A 25,993-nucleotide genomic window follows, 5' to 3' on the forward strand; every position below is an offset into this window, starting at 1 on the left:
AATTTTCAAGAAAAAACAAAAACAGATTTCAGGGTTTATGTTGATTCCTGAATATATAATGTTGCTAGTACAAGGCAGCTGTCTCTACCAGTCCTTAAAAATTAAAAAAAAAAAACCAAACAAAAAAACAGAAGTAAACACAAAACTTTGACAGTAACATATATGGAGATGTAACGGCTTTTACAGAGCCAGCAATTTGTCAGAGACAAATTAAAATAGAAAATAAAAATTAAAACACTAAACTTGATTTTAAAACTGTCATAGCAACACAACAAGATAAATGTGCATTACATTTTTAGTGGCAATATGGATTTGTGCAAGCTGCTGAAAAAATAATCTGCTAGTCTTTTTGTTTAAATTATCCAAGTTAAAAAAAATCATCAGGATCTGTCTTCCAAGACAATGATTTTCCTTCCCCTTCTCATTAGCATAACAGAACAATTTTAAATAAGTGTGACCATGAACTTTTTAAAAGCATTTATAAAAAGTAAGTAAAACTTTAAAAACTTAATTAGTGACCCTCGTACTGGTAACAAAGCATGCTGCTCAGTGACTGAACTCACTAGAGACATTTTTGAACAACATACCAGCAGAGAAGGGAGAAACAAAAGCCAGGCAGTCATTACCAGGTAAAGGTTCACCTGAAATCCTTCTCCAATCTCTCAGGCCTATTGCAGGACAGTGTTCTACTAGGAACTACAAGTATGAGTACTGGTTGATCTTTGTAGGGCTCAGCGGATATCCAGTGTAAATAGCAGATCCTCTGGAAGCACCAATATAGGACTGGGGAGCAAACTGGTGTTGGTACTGGGCAGGTGGAACATTTGCAGAAGTCAGCAGACTTGGACCAACACTCACAGGGACCTGGTGGACAAGTGTGCTAGGGTGTGCAGCGTATTGGGTGTGCCGTGAAGAGCCCTGAGGGGAGAACAGATGGGCGATGGAGGTGGTGGAGCCCAGTGGTGCAGCAGTGGTTGGAGCGTAAGTGTACATATGTGGCTGGCTGGACAGGTGTGCATTTGCAGTTGCTGCTGCCAGGTGGGGATGCACGGGGCTGCTGTGCTGAAACGTGTAGGGAGCCTGAGAAATAGTTGACGTGAGGGGTGCCACATAAGCTTGTTGCCTACGTGGGCCTGCATTTCCACTTCTCTCCTGTGAAGCCAGCACTGTCGTTTGCTGGTTCTGCAGGGAAAAAAAGTAAAAGTTAGGGGGTATCCTCAGGGAGCAAGAAAGGGTTCAGCCAGAGCCTCCCAATCAACACCTGGGTTCTAGCTGCAGGACCGACACTTCTGTCAGAAACTCCCTTCCCACCTTTTGATAATTTGGCAAGGGTTACTGCAGCTCCACTAAAACCAAGGTTACTTTTCCTCCACAGTGAGACCAAACTGCCACACCTGGGGTACTGCAGTACCTGGCTGTACAAATGCAGGCAGGCTCTAAGATTGACCCAGCCTGTTAACTCTTCCTCAAGGTGCCATTCTGCACGTCAGTTAGAGGCAGCAGGGCTGCCCCCTTTTACAACAACAAAGCCTGTCTTGTCCCCATGCCAGAGATGGGCTGGGGATGTATCGCTTCCTCTCTTCCAAAAGGCTACCGCAGCTTGACTCAAGCATCAAAAGTAGTAACACAAATTGAAGTAAAACCAGGCTCTAAGGTTTTAAGGGAAGTCAAGTGCTAATTGTTAGGTTCAAGGTTAATCTCCTGGTCAGGGCTTTGTGAGATCTAGAAAAAAGTAAAGAACAGAAGAATCCCCCTCTTCTCATACTGTTTAGTGCCTTAAACACTACTCAAATTCAACAGCTGGATCCTGGTGTCCCTCTCCCACCTGAGCAGAAAGATTCACTCACCGAAAGACAGAAATGACTGGGAGTATAAACAAAGAATACAGGCACAACTGTGTTTCCCTCTCCTGTGCTCTCATACAGCAGCAAATTCTTTGGCCCAAGAAACTTCACCTATACTTCCAACAAAGTTTACCCTACCCTGCACAGCCACAGAACAGAATCATCTTCTAAGAATTAATGAGGTAGCAACTGAGAATCCTCTCGCAGGGGAGTCACTCTGTGCCATGAAGTGTTTCTAAAGCAACTGACTGCATCATGTTCAAAGGCCAGCAAAAGCCACACGGTGATTACCTGGCTGAGATTGAGAGGCTGCACACCATTTGTTACCACACGATGTGATCGATACCCAGTGGGTGTTATACAGCATCCTGATGATTGCCCGCTCACAGAGGCCACTGGCTTGGTCTTACTGGTGCCGCTCAGGATGCCTGAAAGATTTCAAAAGCTTAATCCCTTCTTCCCCCTCACACTCCACATACTGTGATAACCAGCTTAGGTAACCGAAGAACACATAGAACCTACTTCCATAACAGAGCCATTTCTTCAATTCTAATTTAAAATTTGATGGTACAAGAAAACATTGGGAACTTTTACAGATTTATGTGTAGCCAAAGGTATAGATAAAAGGTAAACGTATCAAACTAAAAACAGACTGAAGCTTGCATTCTCAAAACATCAGCTATGAAACTTCAAGCTGCTGAAGACCTGATGCAGACAATTCAAAATTGTGAGGACAAAGCTGTCAGGGATGAGACAGCATCTGAATCTTGGCAAAAACTACTGAGCACAGCAACCTATGAGAGCATACCTACCTGAAGATTGGGTAGCTACAATGCAGTCATTGAGCTGTGTTTTCAATGGTGGTACAATGATAGTACGGGAGTTGGAGCTGTCAGATGCCCCTCTGCTTGGCAGCTCCAGGGCACCGCCTGTACTCCTGAGAGAAGAAAGTGGGTCTGTGGCATAGGGGCTGTTCAGGGAGGAGTCAGAATCAGGGGAGTCGTTAACAGTAACGTAGCTGATGACATTGGATCTCTGCTTCATACCCAAACTGCAGGGGGAAAAAAAACACAAAACAAAACAAGAAACATTCTAGTTTTTCCCACAAGACATCTCCCTCGCAGATCTCATACTCTCCTCCTAGTCAAGTGTGATTCTGGTTAATTAAAGAGACAAATTATACAGTGGGCATGATGCAACCTTTTCAGTGGCTTTGTGCATAGCATTCCCCACTCTCCCCAACACTTGGGCTCATCTGATTTTTCCTGAGTACTGGACTGCTAAATGAACTTCCTACCTGGCAGGTTTGTATTTGCTGTCTTCTTCCTCATCAGTGTCACTACGAATGGTGATGACGCTGACGGGTGGGCTTGGAGTGTCTGGGATCACAATGGGCTGGTGCTGCTCCTGCACTGGGACGACCACGTTGGAGGAGGAGGAGTTGGAGCGCAGAGGACTGCTCCCAATGAGCGAGTAAACTTGAGTGGGCACAGTCTCTAGAGTCGTGCTGGGCCTAAAGGAAAACCAAATCAGTATTCTTCTGTGTCAGCAGGCCAGGACAAATCAACGCCAGCATTAAAGACAGCTAGGCTTCAGCAGGCTGGAGCACACGTACAAAAAGAAACGTCTTGAAATACCCAGAGAACCTCATACAATCATACAGAAAAATGCCATGGAATGTGTCCCAGAAGGGACAAATGCTTTTAGCAATGCTCTGAGCAGGACCTATCCAGCTGAGCACTATCAGAAACCTGCCACCTCTTGTCAGTCAGATGTAGTTCTGTCAGTTGTATTGTCATGACACCAACACATCCTGAACGCATAAAAGCCCCCTTTGACCAGTACAGTAAAGTACTTGGTCAACCATCATCCTTACAATGGCATTGGAAGTAAGATCACTTGAAACAGTGACTACAGTACAAAGGCCTTATCCAAGACATATTTAAAAGCAACTGTAGCACAAACATTACAAAGACAATAACTCTGTAATCATAAGAACGGTTTTTCCACACCGTAAAAGCGACCTCCACAACACACCCACAGTATCTTCAGGGGTAGGAGATGAATCCTTACTTGGCTGCACTTGGCGCTGGCTGCTTGTTCTTCTTTGCTGGAACATTGCTGTTCTGCTGCTGCCTAACAACGTGAGCAACCCCAACGTTCAGAGGCTGTGCTGTAGCTAACGTCACATGGTTGGTCAGTAGTGATGGCTGTTGCATGAGAGTGCTATACTGATTTCCATGCGAATGCGCATTCCTGAGGCAAAGAAAAAAAAAAGACCCAAATCCCATGACAGCACCGCAGGCACTGCAGTGTAGGCACAGCTGCACTGAGCTCCTGCATGACACTGAAGGGGAGGGTGAAACAGTGCAGGTAGTACTGCAATGGCACGTATTTTCACGGGCATAGAATTGGACCCTGTGTAATCCCTACCTCCAGTCAGCTAACTGCTGGCCGCCACCAATCGTCTCTGGAATCACAGCTGCTGGCTGAACAGAGTTGTGCAAAGCAACCCCTGGGAGCTGCTGCCAAGTGGAAGGAAGCAGTATCTGCTGGGTTCCCCCAGGCCAGGCCTGCTGCAAAACAGCAAACAGATACACAGGCTTACTAGATCTCGGTTCCTACAGACAGAGAGAGACTTGTTCCAAGCAATAAATGCACTCATGTAGACTGTTAACTTGCAGAGATAAAGGCACATCATTGCACTTTCTCCAAAGGCCTCAGAACAGCAAGAGAACATGAAAAACAGAAACAAGCTTCTCCTGACACCTTGCTAACCTTTTGTTTCCCAGATGTCACCTGGGAAAAAGTTGTACTGCAGAATGCAGACATATCATGCTGCTGCTGGATGCAGCAAAAGTGTTTTGCATGTAAGCTTATGCATCCTGCTCTGCTGAAAAATTCCAAAATGTGAAGCCAATTTAGTCCTTTCTGTTTTTCTGGATTACAGGTCTCACATTGAGATAACTGAGATAACATTATTATCATGGAAATGTTTCCCTTATTGTGGCTTTTCTACACTACTTTAGTTGAGGTGCAGTACATTTACTTACATAGGAGATACGTGAAGATATTTTTGTTAGAATTATTAACATTCCTGTTCAAATTAACAGAAGACAGAATTTTCTGGAAAAGAACACTGAAGTCTGCAGTACAATATTCCCATGATTTTGAAAATACATGCCTCTTTATTGCAGATTGAACTGCAAAATATAAAAACACGCTGTTTTAAACAAAATATTTCTGCAAGTAACAGATCCACGTATTACAAATACCGGTTCCAAACAAGAAGCCTTCAAAGCAGAGAACTGCTAAAACCTCTGCCAACATAAGCGGAATAATAACAACAATAATATTGAAAAAAAATAAAGAGAAACGTGTTAAAAGTCACACCATGCGTCTTTCCAAAAGCCAACACCTGCACAAGACAAAGCAGAGAGTTTAATACAGCGAGATATTTAAATTCCCAACGAGAGGCAGAAATCGGGCCTTCCAAGCGACGAACTGTTTTGACAGAGGAAGGACAAAAATATGCAAAGCTTAGCAAATGGCTAATGCAAACTCAGGGGAAGCAGCAGGGGAGAAGTGTCGGAAGCACTAAAGGTGAGCAAATTCACGCCAAAGGCTCCCAGAATCCAAACAGAAATAGGAAGTTCCAGAGAAACTCAGAATCCAGGCTCACAGTTTGGAGACAACTGGCTCTGATCTCCCATTGCTGTACAGGGGAGCTGAATGTCAAGTCCGCTGTACATGCACAAGAGAATAGATCTAATTTGCCTATTGAATCAAAAGTCCAAGTGCACTTTTGAAAACATCACTAATATCTCACTTGTGTCCCAAGCTCTGCTACAGTCACCCCTTGCCGTTTTCAGAGCCTAGATTGCAGCCTTTCAGCAATCAAAATTCAAGAGGAGGAAAGGAGATACATCCCTGGAGCTGTTTTAGCTCAGAGCTGTGACCCAGGAGAACCCCACTCTCCTGCCTTCCCATCCTCAGAAATAAGGAGTGGTTAACTTGGTTCAGAAGAACTCAATGAGTGGGTTTTAATTTCAGTACAGGTATGGCTCGAGCAAATTCCACTTCAGGAGAGGTCTCCATCTTGGAAGAAAATGACACTCAAACTACCACTAAAGCCACAAGAAACAACATGGTTCACAGAAGAAATGGAATGTGCTTTGAAAGACACATGAAGATACCAGCACTGAAGTGTACTGCAATGTTTTCATAAGCTTCACTGATCTGATTCTGGAGTTTTACAATGACTTCTCTGTGGCACTTCCAAAGTTGTTCTAATGCAGGTGTCAAATTAATACAAAGAGCACAATTTTGAAAACATGTACTTTCTAAAGGTGTATTACTTCCTTCCCCCATCATTTTTTTCCAATTGTTCCAAATACCCTACAAGCTAGCTTACTGGCATTTTAAATACTAACGCTCACCTTTAATTTCAAACAAGAAATACATACGAACTGAAAGTATCTGTGAAGAACAGTATCCTTTTCTGGATGAAGCAAGCTACCTGCGATTGGCTACAAATAACAGAAGGCCAGAAAACTGTCAGTGTTGAACAAAGGTTAAGAGAAATCAACTGCTAAAGCAATACACTAGAGAATTTGCTATTATTAGAGGTTTTAGCCTGTGCTTAATGACCTGAAACATTTCTACGTGAAAAGCAGCTTTTCAAGTGTTGAAAACAAAAGTAGGTAGCTAACTTGCCAAGTAGTTCAAATTCTGGCCATCCAGGTACCTGTAGCAGAGTCAAGCTAAAGGCTGATTCCTTTGTATTCAAAAATCAAAAGGCAAAGATAGGACAGTAAGCAAAGAACGAGAACAATTACAACTCTTCTATAGCCTAGCTTAGAAGAGCTTTATACTACTAGGCTAGTAAAGAGTAATAGTCAATGGATCTGGATTCTTTACAGAGCCACACTAAACATCAGAGTCAGACAGTGCTTCAGCAATGTTGGGGAGGAAAACAACAAGACATTAAGATGTAGCGAGAACACAGCCACAAGATGGCACATGCTTCCATGCCCTCTGCAAGTCTAAGTTAAAACAAAAACTCAGTTAGTGAACACAATCAAGGGAGGCAATTACCAGTACTGCAGCCGTCTGTTCTACTAGCGCTGGCCGGCCGGCTGCGCAGTTCAGAGTAAAGGGAACCGCATACTGCGGCGTGATGGTGGCTACTTGAGGATGAAGAGTTGCTACCATTAGTGGTGTACAGCTTCCCTGAAATGTAGATCAGGCAGTGAGTGAAACAAACGTACTGAGGCAGGATAAGTGGGTTCAGCAATAGGACCAGAAAAGGTTTCACCTCACTGGCATTTTATGGTGCTTGAGTAGATTCCAGAGTTGTAATGGATGCAGTGAAAACAACACTCAGACCCTCTAGGCATGTTCCACTATGCTATTATATGTCCCTGGGGGGAACACAAGGAATGGGGAATTTGGGAACAGGATCTCTCTGATGACCATAACTGAGAAGTAAATATGAGATAGTGTTCAGCTACTGTTATATTTTACCAGGTCCCAGAGAGCAAGTTACACTGTCTCTTAAATACACTACACTAAGCCATAACAAACTGCACCCCCAGAAGGGCACGGTATTTAATATCATACCTTCAAATTCACATACGGTACTCCTGGAAAAACTAAGACATTTATTAAAAGGCACCAGAGGTCTTTTTGTACCATTAAAGAACAGTTACTTGTAATGAAACTACCAAGAAACTACCAATATTAGTCTCTCAAACATCTAATTAAAACTACATTTATAGTCTACAATTTGTACTCTCAAGAAAAATAGGGTTTGGATTCAGGTGGGCTTCCTTCAAGCGTATTCTGCTGTCTGGATACTGTTACCTGTATAATTCTGCCAAACAAAACAGAAATCACAGAATGCCAACAGAATTATTTGGACTGAACAATCTAAAATTACTCCTCTGCAAGTAGGTCAGTAGTACAATATACTTCCTGGATGGTAAAATTAATAAAGTATGTGTTAACGTCAGCAAAAACTTAAACTATGCAAATAAATAGAACTATGGTCAAATTAAAGGCAATTACAATTATTCAGTGAATAATACTTGGGAATGACTGGGCACTCAGTATATATTAGAGATTTTTTTTTTTTTAAATAAACACATTTTAGTTTACAACACTTTACTAATGTTTTAAACATCTTTTTAGAGTGACCTGTGAATTTTGATATCGCATGCCATTTAAACTGCAAACAGAAGTAGGTATGTCATTGTTACAGCTCGATTCACACAAACAATGCAACCAATTGAGAATTCAGAAATAATTCCATTGATTTAAAGACGAAGTCATAACATGCGTTATCTTTGCTACCATCTCTGTTTTCTGGGATCTCAATTCTCAAATAGATTTCATCTAAATTTTGCTGCCTTATTTTTGAAATGTAGGCAATAGTGTACACTGCTATCTGTAAGGCGGTGCACAGCTGTGTCAAAAGTGTTTTTAACAGATGGAAAGCACACATTTATTCCTGTTATTAAATCAATCCCTTACAAACAGGGAAGCACATGATATAAAATAGTTTAGACTTAAAATATTCCAGGGGAAAAACAAAACAAAACAAACAAGAAAACACTGTCTTAGAAGTGATCTCCATTTAACCTTTCAGTGCTCTGAGAACCCTTAGCATTCGCCCCAAACACCAGGTGAGTCAAGTTCTCCTACATGGTGGTAGGAATTGCAGTTTTCTCTGAACTTTATTTATTTACCTGGGTGAGAACTCCAGACTGGATCTGCAACGGCTGTGCTGCAGGTGCTTGTGGTACAATTGGGACAGCATTCTCCATCCTAACTGGGAACCCAGAATGTTTCGTAGTTGCCTGAAGTCCAGCTATGGGACAGAATAAATCACAGCTAAACTAAACTGTTTTTAATTATTATTATTCCCAAATCAAATTCCCACCAGGTAAGAGAAGACATGGTCAGATGATGAAAAAGAAAAGCTGTTCCCTTTAACAAAAGCTTACTAGTAAAACACAAGCTGAAGTAAATGTGCCTGCAGCCCTAATACAGGGCAATCATGGACAATCAGCCCTCAAATGCTCAGCTCTGTTCAAGTCTGCAGTCTTGTTTTCAGAAACAAACAATCCAGATGTGCAAGATAACAGACATTAATTCTGTGTTGCTTTAGACTAACTTCAAAATTCATGCCTTACACTAGCAGTTCCCACTTCATAAATAATACTCCATATTAGCACAATCCAGGCATGAACATGAATGGAGAACTTTCAGGATTAACAGAGCTATGCTTGTGCTAACTTTATTTATTTGCCATCTGTGACAGTTTATTTCTTATTTTTCTTATCACGCTACACAATTGCATCAATGGTTGTGAACTGGCTTGAAGACCAGATATTCACTCTTGACATAAAAAACATAGCAAGACATTTTCTTGTTTTCAGATGGGCCTGACTCCGCTGTTCGCTGCTTTTTGAGTCATGCTGTTGCGTTCAGTTTGGGGGGAAAAACTGGTTGAACAACCAGAGAAAGACTGCAACCTGGGCAGGCAAGATACTGTCACCTGTTTAAGCATGACCTGGAAGAGAACCAAATTGTCTACACACGTCTGACCTGATTCTGCATTTATATCTGATGCAAGAGCATTGAGCGACAAGCACAGAGCAGCACTCTGTACTTTCTCAATATAGTGTTAATCACAACCTCTCATTTTCATCTAACTGAAACAACAGTACCGTACAAAGGATTTTTCAACTTACTTTGGAAAGCAGGGGGACAAACAATGAATGTTTGCTGGAATGGGTCAGTCTGTGTGCAGATCTGGGTGGTTCCAGGTTGCAAGGAAACACTTTGTTGTGCCACTCCTGCAACTGGTGCTGCGGATGATGGATACAGAGCAGACTGATAGTTCAGCAAGGAGACATCTGAGTTTGCCAGGGAAAGAGTAGCAGCAGCAGTAGAATTGGAAGCCAATACACTGGCCTAGAAAACAAAAATATTACAGATTTATTACTCCTCCTTGTTATAAAAACAAACAGGAACTGTCAAGACTATAATGTGAAAAAAGCACTAGGAAAAAGTTTTAAGTAAAAAACCTAAAACATAAGAAAAAACACAAATTTCATCAACTTCACTTACATTGCTGAATTGACAGGTCAATATGATTAGCTGAAGAAGAGAATGACTTGGCTTGAGTTTTGGAAAATTACACTTCAAGACAAGACTACAAATTAAATATAGTATTTTGCAGAAAAGGCTGCTCCTTTTCTTCAGTTAATATAAAACAGCTACAAGATGCTATTACCTGATTGTGTACTGTATTGAGCTGGTTGTTAAAGCTCATTGTCAGATTTGTGCTTGTATTAGGAGCAACATGAGTCGTGAATGGGCTCTTAATCTGATTCACTGTATCATACATATTAACTCTTCGTTTGCAGATCTCCATATTCTGAAAGCAGGATTTCACACTGAAACAGAAGACAGAAGGAAAATATGAGATACGTAAAAATATTATCTACAATATACCTGAGACATGACATTTCTAACTATGTCCTAAAACATGAAGAGGAAGCTTATGAACATGCCTTTCCTTACACATGCCTTTGCTGTTTGCAGATCAGCCAGGAACTGCAAAAAACAGCATCAAAGTAGACGTGTGATATTCTGTGTTTCTACTAAGTCTTCTTGAAACAAAAGAAACAACCTAAGGAAGCTTACTGATTACTGTGGGGAAAATCTAGTAGATGTGTCATTGTAACAAATGGGTGGTTCAAAGTCTTCAGCGGAGTAATTCTCTTATCTGCATCAATAGTCAACATTTTCTTCAACAAATCAATATACTCCCTTCGGTCAGCCTTCTCTGCCAACATGTCAGTCCCTTCTAAGTCTGTAGACATATTCACCTTGAAAACAAAATTGCAGTAGTTAAGCAAACATCACATTCACTGCTGCTTAACAATTCAGTAACTTCATATCAAGCAGAAATAGTTATTAAACATTTCTGTCTCTTAGCCAGCTTAATTTTAGGTACTACAGCACCATCATGCAACTTTTCCCTTGCCCCTTCTAAAAGCTGAAGTCAAACTTACACATGGAACCCTCAGCTCAATAAGAAGCCGGTCTGCTCAACAGACAGCAACCAGGCTTCATTCTCCACTGCCTGGCAATATGCCCTTTCTATTTTGCAGGGCTGTAAGAGGCTAGCAAATCAGAATGGCAAGATCCTACATTCTCTGCACAAATGTCAAGCCATGACAATAGCTACAAAAGCAAAAGAAAATCGATACTGGTATGTTTAAGATGCAAGGCCTCATTATTAAAAACACTCAGATATTCCTCCTTTTCACCTCTGAAAACATAATGAAAAAAACAGAAGAGTCTGTAGTTCCTGTCAGCATGCTGACATCTCCAAAGCTCAGTAAGAGGCCTAATCCTATAAACACATCTGCAGGTGCTTAGCTTTCCTACTACTTGACTGCAGCTAGACTACTTCTAGTGATGCAGGCTAAGCACACTTGTTACAACCACCAGATCAAAGCCTAAGAAAGAACAGGAAATCTCTAACAGCTTCATAATTAATATTTTTGTAGTCTTCAATACAGTGATTTCTGATGCAAATTGGCTCCATGGCAAAACTACATTATTTTTTCAACAGCACGTGGAAGACAACTGCTCCTGCCCAGGAGCCTCCTTTTTAGAGACCCCAATAATCTAAGTACTTAAAATGCGTTATCTGTGTGTTACAATATTTCTACACACCTGCGCCATATCATCCAAACAGTTGAATATATATTTCCGTGCTTCTTTTGATTTTATCCCTGTCTCCAACTCGTGTTCTTCTGGGGTCTATAAAATAAAGCATTTGTTAATATAAACTGAGATTTGATAAATTGAGATAAAAGAAAGAAAAAGCAACAAGAAAAGAGTTGAGCCAGGTAATCTTTTGCCTGCTTTAATATAAATTTTATGTTAGTGTGCCAAACCAAAGAAGCCATGGGTTCACATCTGTCAAACTAGATCACTCGTTAGCCACTGTCAAAGCTGAATTACCAATTGGATCAGTTCACTTCAAGGTTTCCTTAGGTAGCGCTAATGTGAAGATTTCTCGTTTAGGAAGAGAAAAGGCTATAAATGTTTTTAAGTCCCCCATTTGCAAAGAGGAAAGGCAAAACTCCCTTTGGAAGCTCAGCTTTAGAGCTAAATCAAGCGTACATCTGATTCTTTCCTGTCCTCTGCCAGTACACAAACATTTCTGTTACTAAAAACCACCACCATGAAGTACTCCCTACTTTTCTCAGTATTGTCAGGAGATGACAACAAGATGACATACTTCACCAAGACTGAGCAGACCATAATAGGTAATAACCATTATCTCAGTTACTTTAACACCCACTCTTTGCTGGTGCTATCATTCATAGCTGCTATGGTTAGATGAGTACTAGGAGGTCTGCACAATTTCTGGAATGCAATACACAAGTCAGCTACAGATTGGATTTGAAATAACATTCAAATATACTCAGAATGTTTTCACAGCACATTAAGACTAGATGTGAATTTATATCAAGTCCTCACCCATCTAGTTGATCAAGGGAAACCAGCTGATGTGATCCTTTTGGATTTCAGTTAACCTTTTGACACAGTTTCCCATAGGATCCTACTGGACAAAATGTCCAGCATACAGCTGAACGAAAACATCATCTGATGGGTGAGCAATTGGCTGAGGGCTCAAAGGGTTGTGGTAAATGTGACCGCATCAGGCTGGCTGATGGTCACTAGTGGGGGGCCTGAAGAAGAGGAGGCTGAGGGGGGGATCTCATCACAGCCTACAATTTCCTCATGAGGGGGAGCAGAGGGGCAGGCGCCGATCTCTTCTCTTTAGTGACCAGCAATAGGACCTGAGGGAATAGTGTCAAGCTGTGACAGGGGAGGTTCAGGCTGGACATCAGGAAGAGTTTCTTCACTGAGAGGGTGGTCACACACTGGAACAGGCTCCCCAGGGATGTAGTCACAGCACCAAGCCTGTCAGAGTTTAAGAAGCATTTGGACTGTGCTCTCACAGTCATATGGTCTGAATTTTTGGATAGACCTGTGTGGTACCAGTAGTTAGACTCGATGATCCTTATGGGTCCCTTCCAACTTGGGACATTCTATGATTCCTCAATGAAAAAAACAGAATCAGTAATCAAAGAGACAAACCTTTAGCCTCCACAGTGGGTATCCCAAATTTGGATCTCTGTTAAAAAACCTGCTTGTTTTCGTTCCCGCACTGAGCAGATACTCCGCTGGAAGGCCTTGAGTTTGCGAAATATAACGTATCTAGGAAAGAAAATAAAAAGAATGAGGACTCTCAGTAAAATGAGCTATTAGCTAATGGAGTAATGATCAGACAGATTTGTTCACAGGTAATAAGAAATAACCTGTAAATAAAGGATGTCCAGATAACTGAAATTTCCTTTATCATGACCCTCTCCCAAAAGGAGTCTAAAAGCTTAAGGAAAAAAAAAAAGTGATAACAGAAACTGATTTACAGAAATGAGAACGGGAAACACAATGTTAAGGTAACAAGGCCTTGTTCAGATTTTCATATATAGTTCCCTCAGCGTGTTTCATTTCTTATTTGCAGAACTTCTCCTATTCCACTGTGCCAAAGCAACTGAATATCGCAGGGCACTAAACTCACTTGTGATCCTTATGAATCTACTGATTCAGTTTTCACTTATGCCACTGTGGATCCTAAAGAACCTGCAGGTGAGTATCTTTTTTATCTACACTTTAGCTCAGCTAAGCAATCTGCTGGCTTTATGAGACCTAACTATGGCTTTATAGGCAAAGGATTTTTAAACAATAATTGTAAACCCCTTCTCAAAGCCACGAACTCATTCCTGGAGGCCCTCTCGAAAGTTCTGCGTGAGCTTCATTTGCTGCTCCAGAAACCTCAGAAAATATGAAAAACGTCAACCTTACTTTTCAAAGGCAATTTGGATATCAAAATCTACTACATGAAGTCACACCTCATGCTGCCTCACAAAGGACTGCAAAATCCTGTCTATTAAGCAATGGAAAAAGCACCTCCTCCCCACCCACCTACATGACTAGATAAGGTTCTCAGAATTACACAAAACTCACTGTGCAAGGAAACCACCATGGTGTACCTCAGTTATTTTCTAACTCACTCTGCTCATTAAGGTACCACCATGCTTCCTTTGGAAATTTACAGTGCCAGGAAGATATAACAAAAACTTACCAAGTTTGAAAACTTACTTTTGTGTTTTGTCACATAAGGAAAACTATACCAAGCGTTGTCAAAAGACACCACCATAAAAACCACAGTGGAAAAATTAGCATCAAAAAGACTGTCATATAGACATTTTGTCCTTTTATAGGCAACTGACTAGCCCAGGTAATAATGCTAAGTATCCACGGAACGAAATAATTAGCTCAAGATGCCTTTACAGCCACTTGCCACTGTATTTCAGAGACAGCTTGGGGCCCACACCTTGCATTAAAAATGAGGGCCGCTGTAGGTACTAACAGGACAGGAATGATAGGCTTGCTTTGTTTCCACATGGAAAAACTGCCCTCATGGTGAAATTATAGAGGGTGTTTCAAGTCAGAACACACTCGTCACTTCTGTTTTGACAGTAATGTATTTCAACAGCTTTGGGGTTTGGAAGCCAGGGGGTTAACTGTAAATTGACTCTATATTGGATGACTACATTCAACTCCAGTTAAAACACACAGAACTGTGCAGTGACAAACCAACACTCAGAATACCACAGACAGAAAATGAACTCAAGATGACAAACAACAGCTCATTTATATTAGATGAAATCTGATGCAGGATATGTTGGGTTCAGAGGGTCTGGGCACAGATCATTGTGGTTTCATTTGAACACCCGCACATCTATCGTGTGCTCTTACCTGATCATACTCTGATGCTCCTGGATACAGAGGCCAGCCTAGAAACAGCTCAGCTATCACACAGCCCAGTGACCACATGTCAATAGCTTCACAGAACGGTAAACCCAGTATGATTTCAGGAGCTCTGTTGAAAACAAAAGGATGAAAAAAAAAGAAGTAAAATTTTTGGCTCAGAAAGCATACCTAAAAATTACTCTGGGTAATGTTTCTCCTTCCCTCATCCACCTCCAAGTCAATCCATGTGAAACCAGGGGATGCACCTCAAAGCAGAAGATCTTTCCTCAAGCATCGTAGCAAATGCCAATCTTTTTATCGTTTAGCAGCACGGTTGATTTTGGTTTATTGCCACGATGCCCTCCAACTCATAGGTGGGAACAGCGTAAAAGTCCTAGCTGGCCTTTATGCAAATGTGATATGAAGTTACTCCTTCAATAGCTGGTTTGATGACACGTGACAGTATGTATGGTGAGAGGCATCCCTGAGACTGCACGCAGCCTACCCTAACAGAACTTGGAAGAACAATTCTGGCAGACTGTGCTCAGGCTTTCCTCTGAAGGCCTCCTTACCCCAGGGAAGCAGCTGCCTACTTGCATGTGGAAAAGAATGGCATCCGCAGAGCCAGAGAAAGCAGCTCTTCAGAGATACGCCTGGTTTCTGTTGTCTGCTTTTCAGTCAGGGTTTCTTTGGAGAGTTTCAAGACGAACAAATGGACAGCGGGCAAGGAGAACGCAGCTAGAGATTGTGACTGCTCTGCAAGGTTGTGTTACAGGTTCTGTGCACCAAACCACGCCTAATGCAAAATTTACCTGTCTGGCCTAGCCTTCACCAGAAGGTGATGGAAAAAAACTCACACTCAGGAAGGATCCACTTCCTGGACCTCCTAATTCTCAGTTTGGAATTGCAGGGAGGTTTGTCTGGAACTGACTCAGAACACAAAATGATGTAGTACAACTCTTCACCTACACACTGTTCTGAAACAAACTGATGCTGTTCTGTCAGGCTAAATTCTGGTCATACATTTGCATATAGCATAAAACCCAAGTGCTGCAAGAACCATGTGAGTCGGTATGGGAATTTACTCTGGAAAGTACAGGAAATATTAAAACCTCGCTCTTCTTCATGCATAACTAACACAACATCAAAAGAAGACAGAAAAGTCCTGAACTACAGGCCACATACTTTTCTGGATATGACTTCAGTAGCATACTCTAAGGCTAGCATGCCATTTCTTGTATTAGACTGTATGTTATGTTCTGTTGTTTAAAAAGAAAAAAAAAAAAAAAAAGGTTCTGAAACCGATTCTGATTTTCCTACAGAATCCTGAAACAGGGTTCATGTAACACACAGGTGTCAACAGATCCAATACCTTCCTCAACTGCTCACCCTGGATGTACCTCCCAGCTGTCACAGCAAGAAGTGACTCTCCAATTAATCAATCACCCTTTGGGTTATAGTAACAGAGATACAGCTTCTGGTTTAGGTGCCCGTACACAACTACCATTAGCCAGTCTCCAAAATAAATGTACTCAGCTGCTCAGGTGCAGTGCCTCTGAGAAACTGTAAGAGCTATCAAAAATGACAGGGAGTTGAACCAACTGTTTGCTGCAGTGAGGTCACACCTACACACTGTTGCTCAGCTTTAAAGCAAGGAAGTTCTTATGTCTGAGCCCCTCAAGAACAGAGCCACAATAATCTTTTATTCTCATTACTACAGGTTAATTTAGCCAAGACATTCTGACATTCACTCCATTCCCTGCTATGGTATCTTCCACTCTCCTGCTCTACTTGACTGTAACCTCTTTCTACCTTCTTGCTCCTCTACCCCTGGCACTAGCTGACTTTAGAATGGTTTTGCATATGTGAACTATAATATGATTATGCTAATATGGTCAATATCTGACATTTTAATTCCAAATCTCCAGCTAAAGCTTTATATTGTAAAAGAACTATGCCAGAACAGATCCAACTCTCTGTAGGCTAACACGTGCTAACAGGAGGAATCCATTTCTGCAGTCCTTTGGCCTTCACAAGCAGAGAAGTACAATGCAGGCACGCAGGGTTTTCAAAACGCCATCAGTCTACCAGCCATCATCACCAACAGTCTGTGTTCTTGATTCTCCTACTGACACAGGAATTTCCACTTCAGAGGGGACTTGAACCATCACATAAGGAAGGCTGCAAGCATAAGTTCCCTTGGTTTGGACTGCCCAGCAATGTGCAGTGTAAGTGGCTGGTGGAACATGCAGAACACGCTGATCCTTCACAAGCCCATGAAAAAATCCCAGCCCTTCCAACGGAGAGAGAGATTACTGGCAATCAAGGCTGAATGTGATGGTTTGTCTGTCTTTAACGACACGTTGGAGTAGACTTGCATATTGGAAACCTCAATACCAGAACGATAGTAAATTGAGTTCTATGCATTTTGTTCCCTGGAACTTAAATGAACTTCTCACAGGCCACTTGATTTCACTCTGATTCCAGGACAGAGCTGGTAAATAAGAGTCTCTATCATCTCCTTTAACACTGCTATAATTAGCGGCCTTATGAGATGTGAGTTGAAACAAGACAACAGGCGTAGGTCACTTTCATAGCTGGGCTGGCAAAGATTAAAGTGATCTTTACTGTCTTAAGCTCTTTGAAATAAGAAATCAAACATTCTTCCTTTGCATTTGTGCTTGCAAAGGTCTGCTCTGACTTCCAAGGCTAGCAAATAAGCTCAGTACTCTTGGAGAAGAGAGGATTCACAGCAGCAGCAGAAAAATCCAAGACTTAGTTTTAGCATTGCAAACCATGCCATGTTTACGCAGAGGTTGTCAGCCCCCTCCCTGTTAAGAAGGATGGTAACATGGAGATTATACAACCGCAGCCAGCAGGGCAGCGAGTAACACCATCACAGCTCAAAAGCCGCATCAGCAAGCAGAGAAAGTTAAAGTTGGCAGCACTCACGGCTGCTTCCCAGGCCAACATGACTGGGACAGAACTAGGGAACGCAGCCCAAGCAGGGTAAGGAACAGGCAGTACTCCGCTCAGCAAGCCCCCTCGGCACTCAGGGGCAGGAACTGAAGACAGGACTCAAAGCTCAGGGACTCCTGAACTGACCCACGGGAAGCATCAGAGGTAGGGCTGGCAGCGAGACACGTGATGGCTGCGCTTGCGTGTCACGAGTAAAGCTCTGAACAGCAGGAAGGTGAAGCCTACAGGGACTTTTCACTTCTGCAAGCTGCCCGCTTCCTTCTATTGTTTCTCCTCCACAGGGAGGACAGGAGCATCCATTCCCTTCTGCACCTGATGCAGGGAACGCACACTCTGGTTTTCAGCCCAGGAATTGCTGCTGATAGACCTCAGGCCCCAGAAGCCGGTCACTGCATAGAAGAGTGACTGCCAGAGTCAGGCAGCCACTCTGAACCCACACCAGGCTTTAGAGCCAAGGAACTCTTCACAGGCACTTCTCACACTAAGTCAACCATGTCACGGCAGCAAAACCGCCCTTCCTGATGGGGCATGCTGCAGAAGCACCAGTAATGCTTGTGGAAAGGAGGAACCTGCCTCAGCCTCAACACGTCTGCCTGACAAACCCCATACTGCAGCCCAGCTGGAAGCATGGCCCAGCTGCACCATCAGCACCAAAGAAAGCTGTTGACTACCAGAAGTACAACCAAAACTGGGAGGGAGCAGGGGTGTTGGACAAAGCGACCTCCAGGGGTACCTTCCAGCCCGAACCACTGCGCGATTCCAGGAGCTGTCCCCTGGAGGTCAGCAGCCCAGGGAAGCAAAGCAGCTGCTAAGGGACCGCAGTGGCTTCCAGTGCTGCCACTGCATGGCCCAAAGCTTCTCCCTTTTTTTTTTTTTTTTTTTTTTTAAAGACATGTAAAGTAGAGGTGTTAAGAATTAAATGAAGACAGGCACGCGCTTCAAAATAATGCTTCAGTATGAAGAATTCAAACAGTTCAGCCAAAACTCTCCACATGAATAAGTGAATTGAAGACAGCAGAGCAAAGCATCCCCCATTCCATCAGTGTATCACTCAAGCCCACGCAGAGGAGCAGCACATTTAGCTAGTACTGAAAAAGCTGCACCATAAAGCAATGGCCCCTAAATATGCAAAGAGGCTGCATTTTTTCCTACAGACCTATTCAAAGCTCAAAGTTTCATTCAAACTGAGACTGTTTAGTGTTCAGCAGCACAGAGTATAATTAATAAAGAAATGTTTCTTTCCTTCAGGGTACATATGTATCAGAAAATTCAACCTTATAGTATCTGACTTTGTCTCTCTACAGGAGACAGAGGTTACCTAAGTCCAGTAACAGGTATTAAAAGCAAAAAAGCAAACGCAGAACACATAAACTTTAACGTCTGACAGAAAACCAAATGAAAAAGTGGCCTATATCAATTTCCTATTCACAGTATTAAAAAAAAAATAAAAAAATCAAACTTCAAACTCATCTCAACACTAACGTGCATATGGTTAAAGCAACCCAGATCTCACACAATAACCTGGTTTCTACATCATCTCCGTAAGTTCCCAGAATATGGATTTTAGTAACCACCACCATCACACTAATTCTATGACACTAAATACTAGATTTCCACATCACAGCATTCTTCGGTCGAGCCGACACCCTTAAACACTATCTAATCTCAGGGTCCGTGCCTTTCAGTCCCCCCGCGGCAGGGAGGAGGAAGTGGCTTTGAGCTCCGCTCAGCACAGAGGTGAAGCAGGCAGCTTCCTTCCCGGCAGCCCCTTCAAGATACTTATCACCCCTCGCTATTGTGCCTCAGCCAGACTGCTTTTCATGTGTGATATTACAAACGGGAAAGCACTGTATGCCTCCCCAAACTGCTCTGCCCGCATCTGCTGCAAGTCAGACAGAGCAGACTCTTGATCAGTGGTAATCTCTTTCAGTGCAACAACAACAAAATTAATAATGCATTTTGGACTGCAAGCACGTTAACAGAGTCACAGTGCATAAAAGAAAATTGCAGTTACAAAAAACAGTTTACAATTGAAAAAATGGGGGCCAACCAGCTGAGTGAGGATCGTTAGGAATGGATTAAAAAACGGGTGTATCACATGAAAGGAACAGCACAGAAAGCTGGTACTCAGTGGAAGTAAAACAAAACAAATGGGGTGAGGATACAGGGAGTACAAGGAACAAACAGAACAAGCTCACAACAAGCCAGGGCTTTAAACTGAAGCTAGGGGAAGACATCAAACAGTGCAGAGACAGGATGGGGTGGAGTGTTCTGAATGCTGTCTTGTCCCAGCTGGAAGGACTAGATACCAGTTAACTTGTGTCAAGTGAACTTGCCGCACGCTGAAAGCAACCACTAACACGCAGCCCTCTGATGCCAGTTCTCTCTGCAGCCCTAAGTCTACAGATACTTTATACTAAAAAACATCCTAAGAAACAAACTTTAGGAATAATTGAAAGAAAAAAGCACAGGTGGCTCCAGCTAATCAATTTCCGAGTTTTAACAGGTTTGCCCACAGAATAAGAATTTTTATATACTTTTTTTAATTTTTAGATAGCAGTAAGGCAAAAACCATTTCCACTTTTCACTAAGGGAAACAGAGATCTAGCTCATCCCCATTTTAAAAGAACTACAGGTCTCATGAAAACGTGACTTATCAAGGGCTAATCCAGGAAGTTGTGCTCATGAAGTGAGTTCAGATGAAGGTGGGACCAGGACAAAAAGAAATTGGCACCCCTTCGGCTTCTGTATCTTCCGAACGACTGCGGTCACCGTGCTAAAATTAAGATCACGGCAAACAATCCAAAATAAACTACTTACTCATAGCATACTGCTTCCCCAGTTTGCTGCTTCACACATCATCATTAACTAGTGACAGGGTAAATCAACTTATTGCACTAATCTGGGGTCAGAGGTAGGTACCGGACTGTGCACTATGTCGCATTTGCAAAGCAGAAGTTCTATTTATTTACATGCAAGTGGCCAAAGAGATCTCCAGGAAACAAGCAGAATGGTGAACAGGCTGATCGTTTCCTTCCTCCACCCCCCAGCTGGAACTGGACCTAATGGCAGAAGAGTTAAGCACGTGTAGAAGCGAACCCTTAGCACACTGATCAGGATCAGCTTTCCTCCGCCAGCACGGCGTTCTGAGAGCAGGCACCGTGCCAGTACTTACCTGTAGTAGCGTGACTGCAGGTAAGTGGAGCACACTGCTTTAGAAACATGGCTGGCTGAACCAAAGTCTATCACCTTCACTCTGTAGGGCTGGCGAGCAGGATCCACCAACATGATGTTTTCCGGCTTCAAGTCCGCATGTATCAGACCCAGGCTCTTTAACTTCATCAAGGCAGTAGCCACTTGCTGCAGAATTGGCCGGATGTATTTCAGGGGCAACGGGCTGAACTTATTTTGCTTTAAGAAATCATATAAGTTCTGTTCTAGCATCTCAAATACAAGGCATGTATGATTCTTGTGTTGAAAGCACTCATAGGAGCGAACAAAGTTATACTCATCAGCGTTCTCACTGCTCAGACGAGAGAGGATGCTCACCTCTATCTGGCCCTGCCTAGCATAGGAAGGATGGTTCTTCAGGATTTTGATGGCTACAATCTCCTTCGTGCTACGCTTCCAGCATTTCGCCACCTGCCCAAACGTTCCACGGCCCAGGAATTCCAAGACCTCATAGGTGTTTGTCATAGAGCACAGGATTTCATGCTGGACCAGCTGATAATCCCCTTCTCCACTGGAACTGCTGCTCTTTGTGGTTACCGTGGTGGTTGTGGCCGCAGCACCCACCGCAGGTCTGTTTTGCAGCATGAGAGGTGGATGTTCCTCAATTATCTGCACACTACCGTTGCTGTCCACCTCTTCACTTTTCCTTTTTAATCCACATTTTTGGTATGGTTCCAGTAAAGAAAGGTTGCTCCTATGCGTTAGGGTTTGGCTGTTCTGGAAGGAAGCTGTTGCACTGCTGCCTGTGCTGTCAGCTGCTGTAACCACAATGTGCTCAACTGAAGGAGCAGGGAGAAGGAGGTTCTGATCGTACGCAGGGACGCTGAAATTGGCTACCTGATGAGATGAGCTAGCTTGCCCTTGAGCTGCCGGGAGGTTTTTGCTGTGGGTATAATACTTGTCACTACTGCTCTGTCCTGAAACATCCCAGACAGTGGGCTCCACTTTCAGTTTCTTGGCACTGCAGAAGGCACTCGAGGATACTGACGGAGGGGAAAACACCTGCAGCTGTGAGGCCATACCTGAGGAGGGAGAAGCGAACTCATTAGGCCTACTTAGGGGCAAAGGAACGAAGCACAAAACGGCAAGCGTTCTCCTAAGCGCCACGCGGGGCCCTACACCCAGGAAGGCAGCGTTGTGAACCGCTGGTTCCCGGCAGACCCTCGGGATTTTACCTCCCCGCCTGCAGGCGGAAGGGCGCGGAGCTCCTCGCCCAACGTCCCAGGGGCCACGGCAAACCCAGCGCCAGGCGGGAGGACGGCGCGGCAAAGCGGGAGACGACGCGAAAGCGGGAAGGCGCCGCGGAAAGCGAGGCCGGGGTCTCTCGCTGGCCTCTCCCCCGGGCCCGCGGCCCAGCCCCGCTCGCGGCCCGCTCCGCCCGGCCCGGCCCCGGCGCGAGGCCCCCGCCCGCCCCCCGCGGCGCCGCCCCGCCGCGTCCCGCTCCCCGCGGGGCCGGGCCTCCGCCGCTCGGCCGGCCCCGGCCCCGGCCCCGGCCCGCACTCACCGCCGGTGGGGGGTTCTCAGCCGCGGGCCGGACCTGCCTGGGGGACACACGGGGGTGCGGGGCCCCGCAGCGGGCGCATCATAGCCCCGCCGCGGCCGCCGGCCCGGCCCGCTCGGCCCGCGCACGCCGGGGGGAGCCCCCAGGCCGCTCCGCCGCCGCCGCCAGGCTCCGCCGCGCCCTCACGGCCCGGCCGGGCCCCCCCCGCCTCGCGCCGCCGCCGCCGCCCGGGCCCGAGCGCCCCCCGCGGCCCCGCTGCGCTCCCGCCGCTCCGGGCCCCTCGGCCGCCCGCGCCAGACTGAGGCAGCCGAGCCCCGAGCGGCCGGGCAGGCCGAGCGCCGAGCCCGACCACGTGACCGCGCGCCAGGCGGAAGGGGCGGCCCCGCCCCCGCCGCGCCGGAAGCGCCGGGGCCCGGACCGGGGCCGGGGGGGCGCTGCGGGGACGGGCCCAGCGCCCAGGCCTGCAGCTGGGGCGCGCCTCGAGGGGTCGGCGAGAGCCGAGGCCGCGGTGCCGCGGTTGTAGCCGCACGCTGCAGGTCGGGTCTAGGAGTCAGACACGGCCTTCCTCTTCGTGTGTGTTACCCAGGGGTTCTCTGCGAGATCCTTGGGGCCGGATCCACCGGGGCCGGGAAGCCCGGGGTCTGTCGGGGGTGTGCAGGCGGGCTCTGCCTTGCAGCACCCGAAGCGTGACCCTTCGCCGAGGGACAGCCCTGGGCTGGGGCAGCACCAGCGCTGCAGTGCGCAGAGGCGAGCAGTGCCCAGCAGGAGCTGCGGATGGGACAGCACTGCTGGTTTGTGTTAAACGGGACGAGTGATGCGTGTGTTCACACACGAGATTCAAGAAATAAAACTTTCCTTTCCCTAACAACAGGCTACTCAGCAGCTCACCGCTCTGCTACCCGACGAGGGCACGCCTCTCTCCTTTGTGAAGGACTGCATTTCCCTCAGCCTTATTTTCTTCAGACTTACAATAAACGCCAAAGCAGGAAAGTACAGAACACACCGCGGTGAGGGCTTGGCTTGAAGCCCTTTGAAATCTGCGGGAGCCTTACATGCTTTGTGCCCTGGGCTCAGTGAAACTCATCCCTTGAGAGAAGGGGGGGGGGGGGGGAACTTAGCTCTCCAGGCTCTCTCTCCTCCTCCCCCATGTAATTTTGCAGCTCTTGTCTGCTGGTGGGGTGAGGAGCATAGCCCTGCACATGGTCTGATCCCTACACTTCCATCTTTTACTGGTACTGAAGCCTGGAAAGCAAGCATAAGATCAGCTCCACACAGCACCCTGCACTGCATGTCTGTCACAAGTGGCACACACATACCAAGTTAAAATAACGTCCTTATCTCCCCAGGCACCTGCTCACAGAGTCCCAAGCTCCCCAAGCCTGGGCCAACAGGCTCGCAGTCAAGTAAGGTTTGTCCCAAACAAGTTGCTGCACACCCATGGCTGCTTGTGCTGAGGCAGGCACTTGGCCAAGTGCAACGTGACGGTAGGGAAACTGGAGAAACTTCAGCAAAAGACCAAAATTTTAGCAGAAGGAATTGTGAATGCACATCAAATACCCGTCTGCAGACAGCAGCTCATATGAACGGACCTCAGACGATTAGAATGACTTTGCCTTTTCTACACGTTCTATTATTCTTTCAGAAGGGTCCAAAAAAGAAAAAGCTAGAGATTTTAGGCTTCAAGTTAGCTTGACATGAGCCCAACACTACAATATACCGTGTAAGAAATTCTGTAAGCTCTCTGAATTAGTTTTCTTGGTGAAGATCTCCCTGTTACACAATTCTTTTTATCTAGAAAAATAGCAATGAGAACCTGTGCTGCAAAAATGCAAAGCAAGTCCACAGCGTAGCAGTTGCCCTAAGTGTTTTAGCCTTGTACTATGGGGAGCAGAGTTAGAAACACCACTGAGAAGAGTGCTTTAGGGTGTTCCCTACCAGCCTGCATTACATGCTTGTTTGCCATGGAACACAAAGTACGTTTTACTTGCGTTGCTTGGCAGCAACCTAAACCAACAGGGTCCATTCCCTCCTCTCCATAGCACAGGCAGGGTACACCTTCAGGGGGTTTTCTACTTGGTTACAGGAAAGTCAGAACCAAACCACCTGTTTCAGTGCAGCACTTGGAATTCCACAGGCAACTGCGTGGAAGGAGCTCGGCCGGGCAGCCCTGCTCCCAGAACCATAAGGCTGCCCTGCCCTCATGACACACCAGTGTTTGATCACAGCTTGTTAAAACACTTTTGAAAACTTGCCAAAGGGAACTCAGCTCTGTTCCTAGCTCCTCTGTAGGCTCGGTAAAGCCTTGGGTGAGTTGTTTCATCCCACTGGGGTTTGGTTCTCAACTGTTGGACAGAGATAAACAGCTCCAGCGCGTTCTGTGCATATAGATTTGGGAGGGCTTTGGTCTGAATGCTATTTTAGTTTTCCTGCAGGGATGACTGTAGCGCGCAGCCCCAGATATGCCATAGCCAAGCTAATAGTTGGCTACAGCTTCTCCTTGTCACTGCTGCGAGCAAAACACACCTCTGGTAGCAGTGTTGGCATAGTTCTGTGCAGCTGAGCTGGAACCAGCACGACAGACGCTCCGGCTCTTGGCTGCACTAACACTTCCCATGTGAGCTAGGTTGCTGGTAGGAAGAGAAGAAAATTTTGGAAGCAAGCATGAAAGACAACAAAACCTAGAGGACAGCTAGATACTAACAGACTTCAGGGAAAGCTGAATGATTCTCAGAAACCTTAGAGTTATGCATTGCTAGTACCAGTTTTTCCCACTAGGCCGTGTTTGGTTTTCCAGGATTTTAGGACGATACACACAAAAAAAGTATTTCAACACCTAAGATTAAAAGGAGGAAATATGTCTGGCACACTAAAATGCCTCACGCATTTTAAACGCTGTGCATCTCCAACATGCTGACTGTTGGTAAAGTCTCTCCTGCTTCGATTGCCTTTTAAATCTGCAGAGACTTTAGTACTAGGTTCTATACAAGTTGGATAATTTCTTTCTGAAGCGGCAGCAGTTACCATTTATGCTCTAGTAACAGAAACCAGCATTTCTTCCGTAGTTTTAACTAAGTGCTCAGACATGGGGAGCGGATCCCCAGCCTCTGAAGTCTTTGCAATTTTCACTTGTTTGTGTGTTCTAATGACCAGTTGCCTCTGCAAAGGATTAACATTGACAACTCCATTTTGCTCAGAGGTTCACCTGGAGGCTGTCTGCTTTATTTAGGGTTGATAAAAAAGAGGAAAGGCTGGATGCCACGCAACACGAGCAGCAAAACACATGAGATCTCAGAGGTCATTTGCAACATACCTAAATGGAGCAGTGACTCAGAACGCAAGTATTCGTTCTGAGCAATGGAGAAGCTGCACGCTGGGAGCGGGATGTGGAATATGGGAGTGCAGGCAGTGTTTCCCTCGCCTGCCTGTCAAGCGAGTTACTTACATTTCAACAGCACAAAAGTACAGCCTGTGTCTCCAAGGCAGCCAGCAACAGCAACAACCTCAAACATAAGGCAATTAATTCCCC

General features: G+C 45.0%; 1 protein-coding gene across 2 annotated transcripts; it reads right to left on the bottom strand.

Annotated features, from left to right (window-relative positions):
- Window positions 1-455: 455 nt before the first annotated feature.
- Window positions 456-22,516, bottom strand: HIPK1 (homeodomain interacting protein kinase 1). 2 transcript variants are annotated; one of them, XM_032203239.1, is made up of 16 exons: window positions 22,471-22,516; window positions 20,911-21,988; window positions 14,763-14,886; window positions 13,038-13,157; window positions 11,601-11,687; window positions 10,560-10,744; window positions 10,147-10,309; window positions 9,602-9,824; window positions 8,594-8,715; window positions 6,942-7,076; window positions 4,278-4,417; window positions 3,918-4,100; window positions 3,142-3,357; window positions 2,657-2,895; window positions 2,136-2,272; window positions 456-1,182 (listed from the first exon to the last, which is right to left on the bottom strand). In XM_032203239.1, the coding sequence occupies exons 2-16, from the start codon at window positions 21,984-21,986 to the stop codon at window positions 697-699; spliced, it is 3,636 nt and encodes a 1,211-aa protein (XP_032059130.1). In that variant the 5' UTR covers window positions 21,987-21,988; window positions 22,471-22,516; the 3' UTR covers window positions 456-696. The 2 variants fall into 2 exon arrangements, with proteins under 2 accessions (XP_032059130.1, XP_032059129.1); XM_032203238.1 differs by having other exon boundaries at window positions 4,278-4,420.
- Between the last annotated feature and the right edge of the window lie 3,477 nt (window positions 22,517-25,993).

This window comes from Aythya fuligula, chromosome 25, assembly GCF_009819795.1.
Source record: "Aythya fuligula isolate bAytFul2 chromosome 25, bAytFul2.pri, whole genome shotgun sequence".
Lineage (NCBI taxonomy): Eukaryota > Metazoa > Chordata > Aves > Anseriformes > Anatidae > Aythya > Aythya fuligula.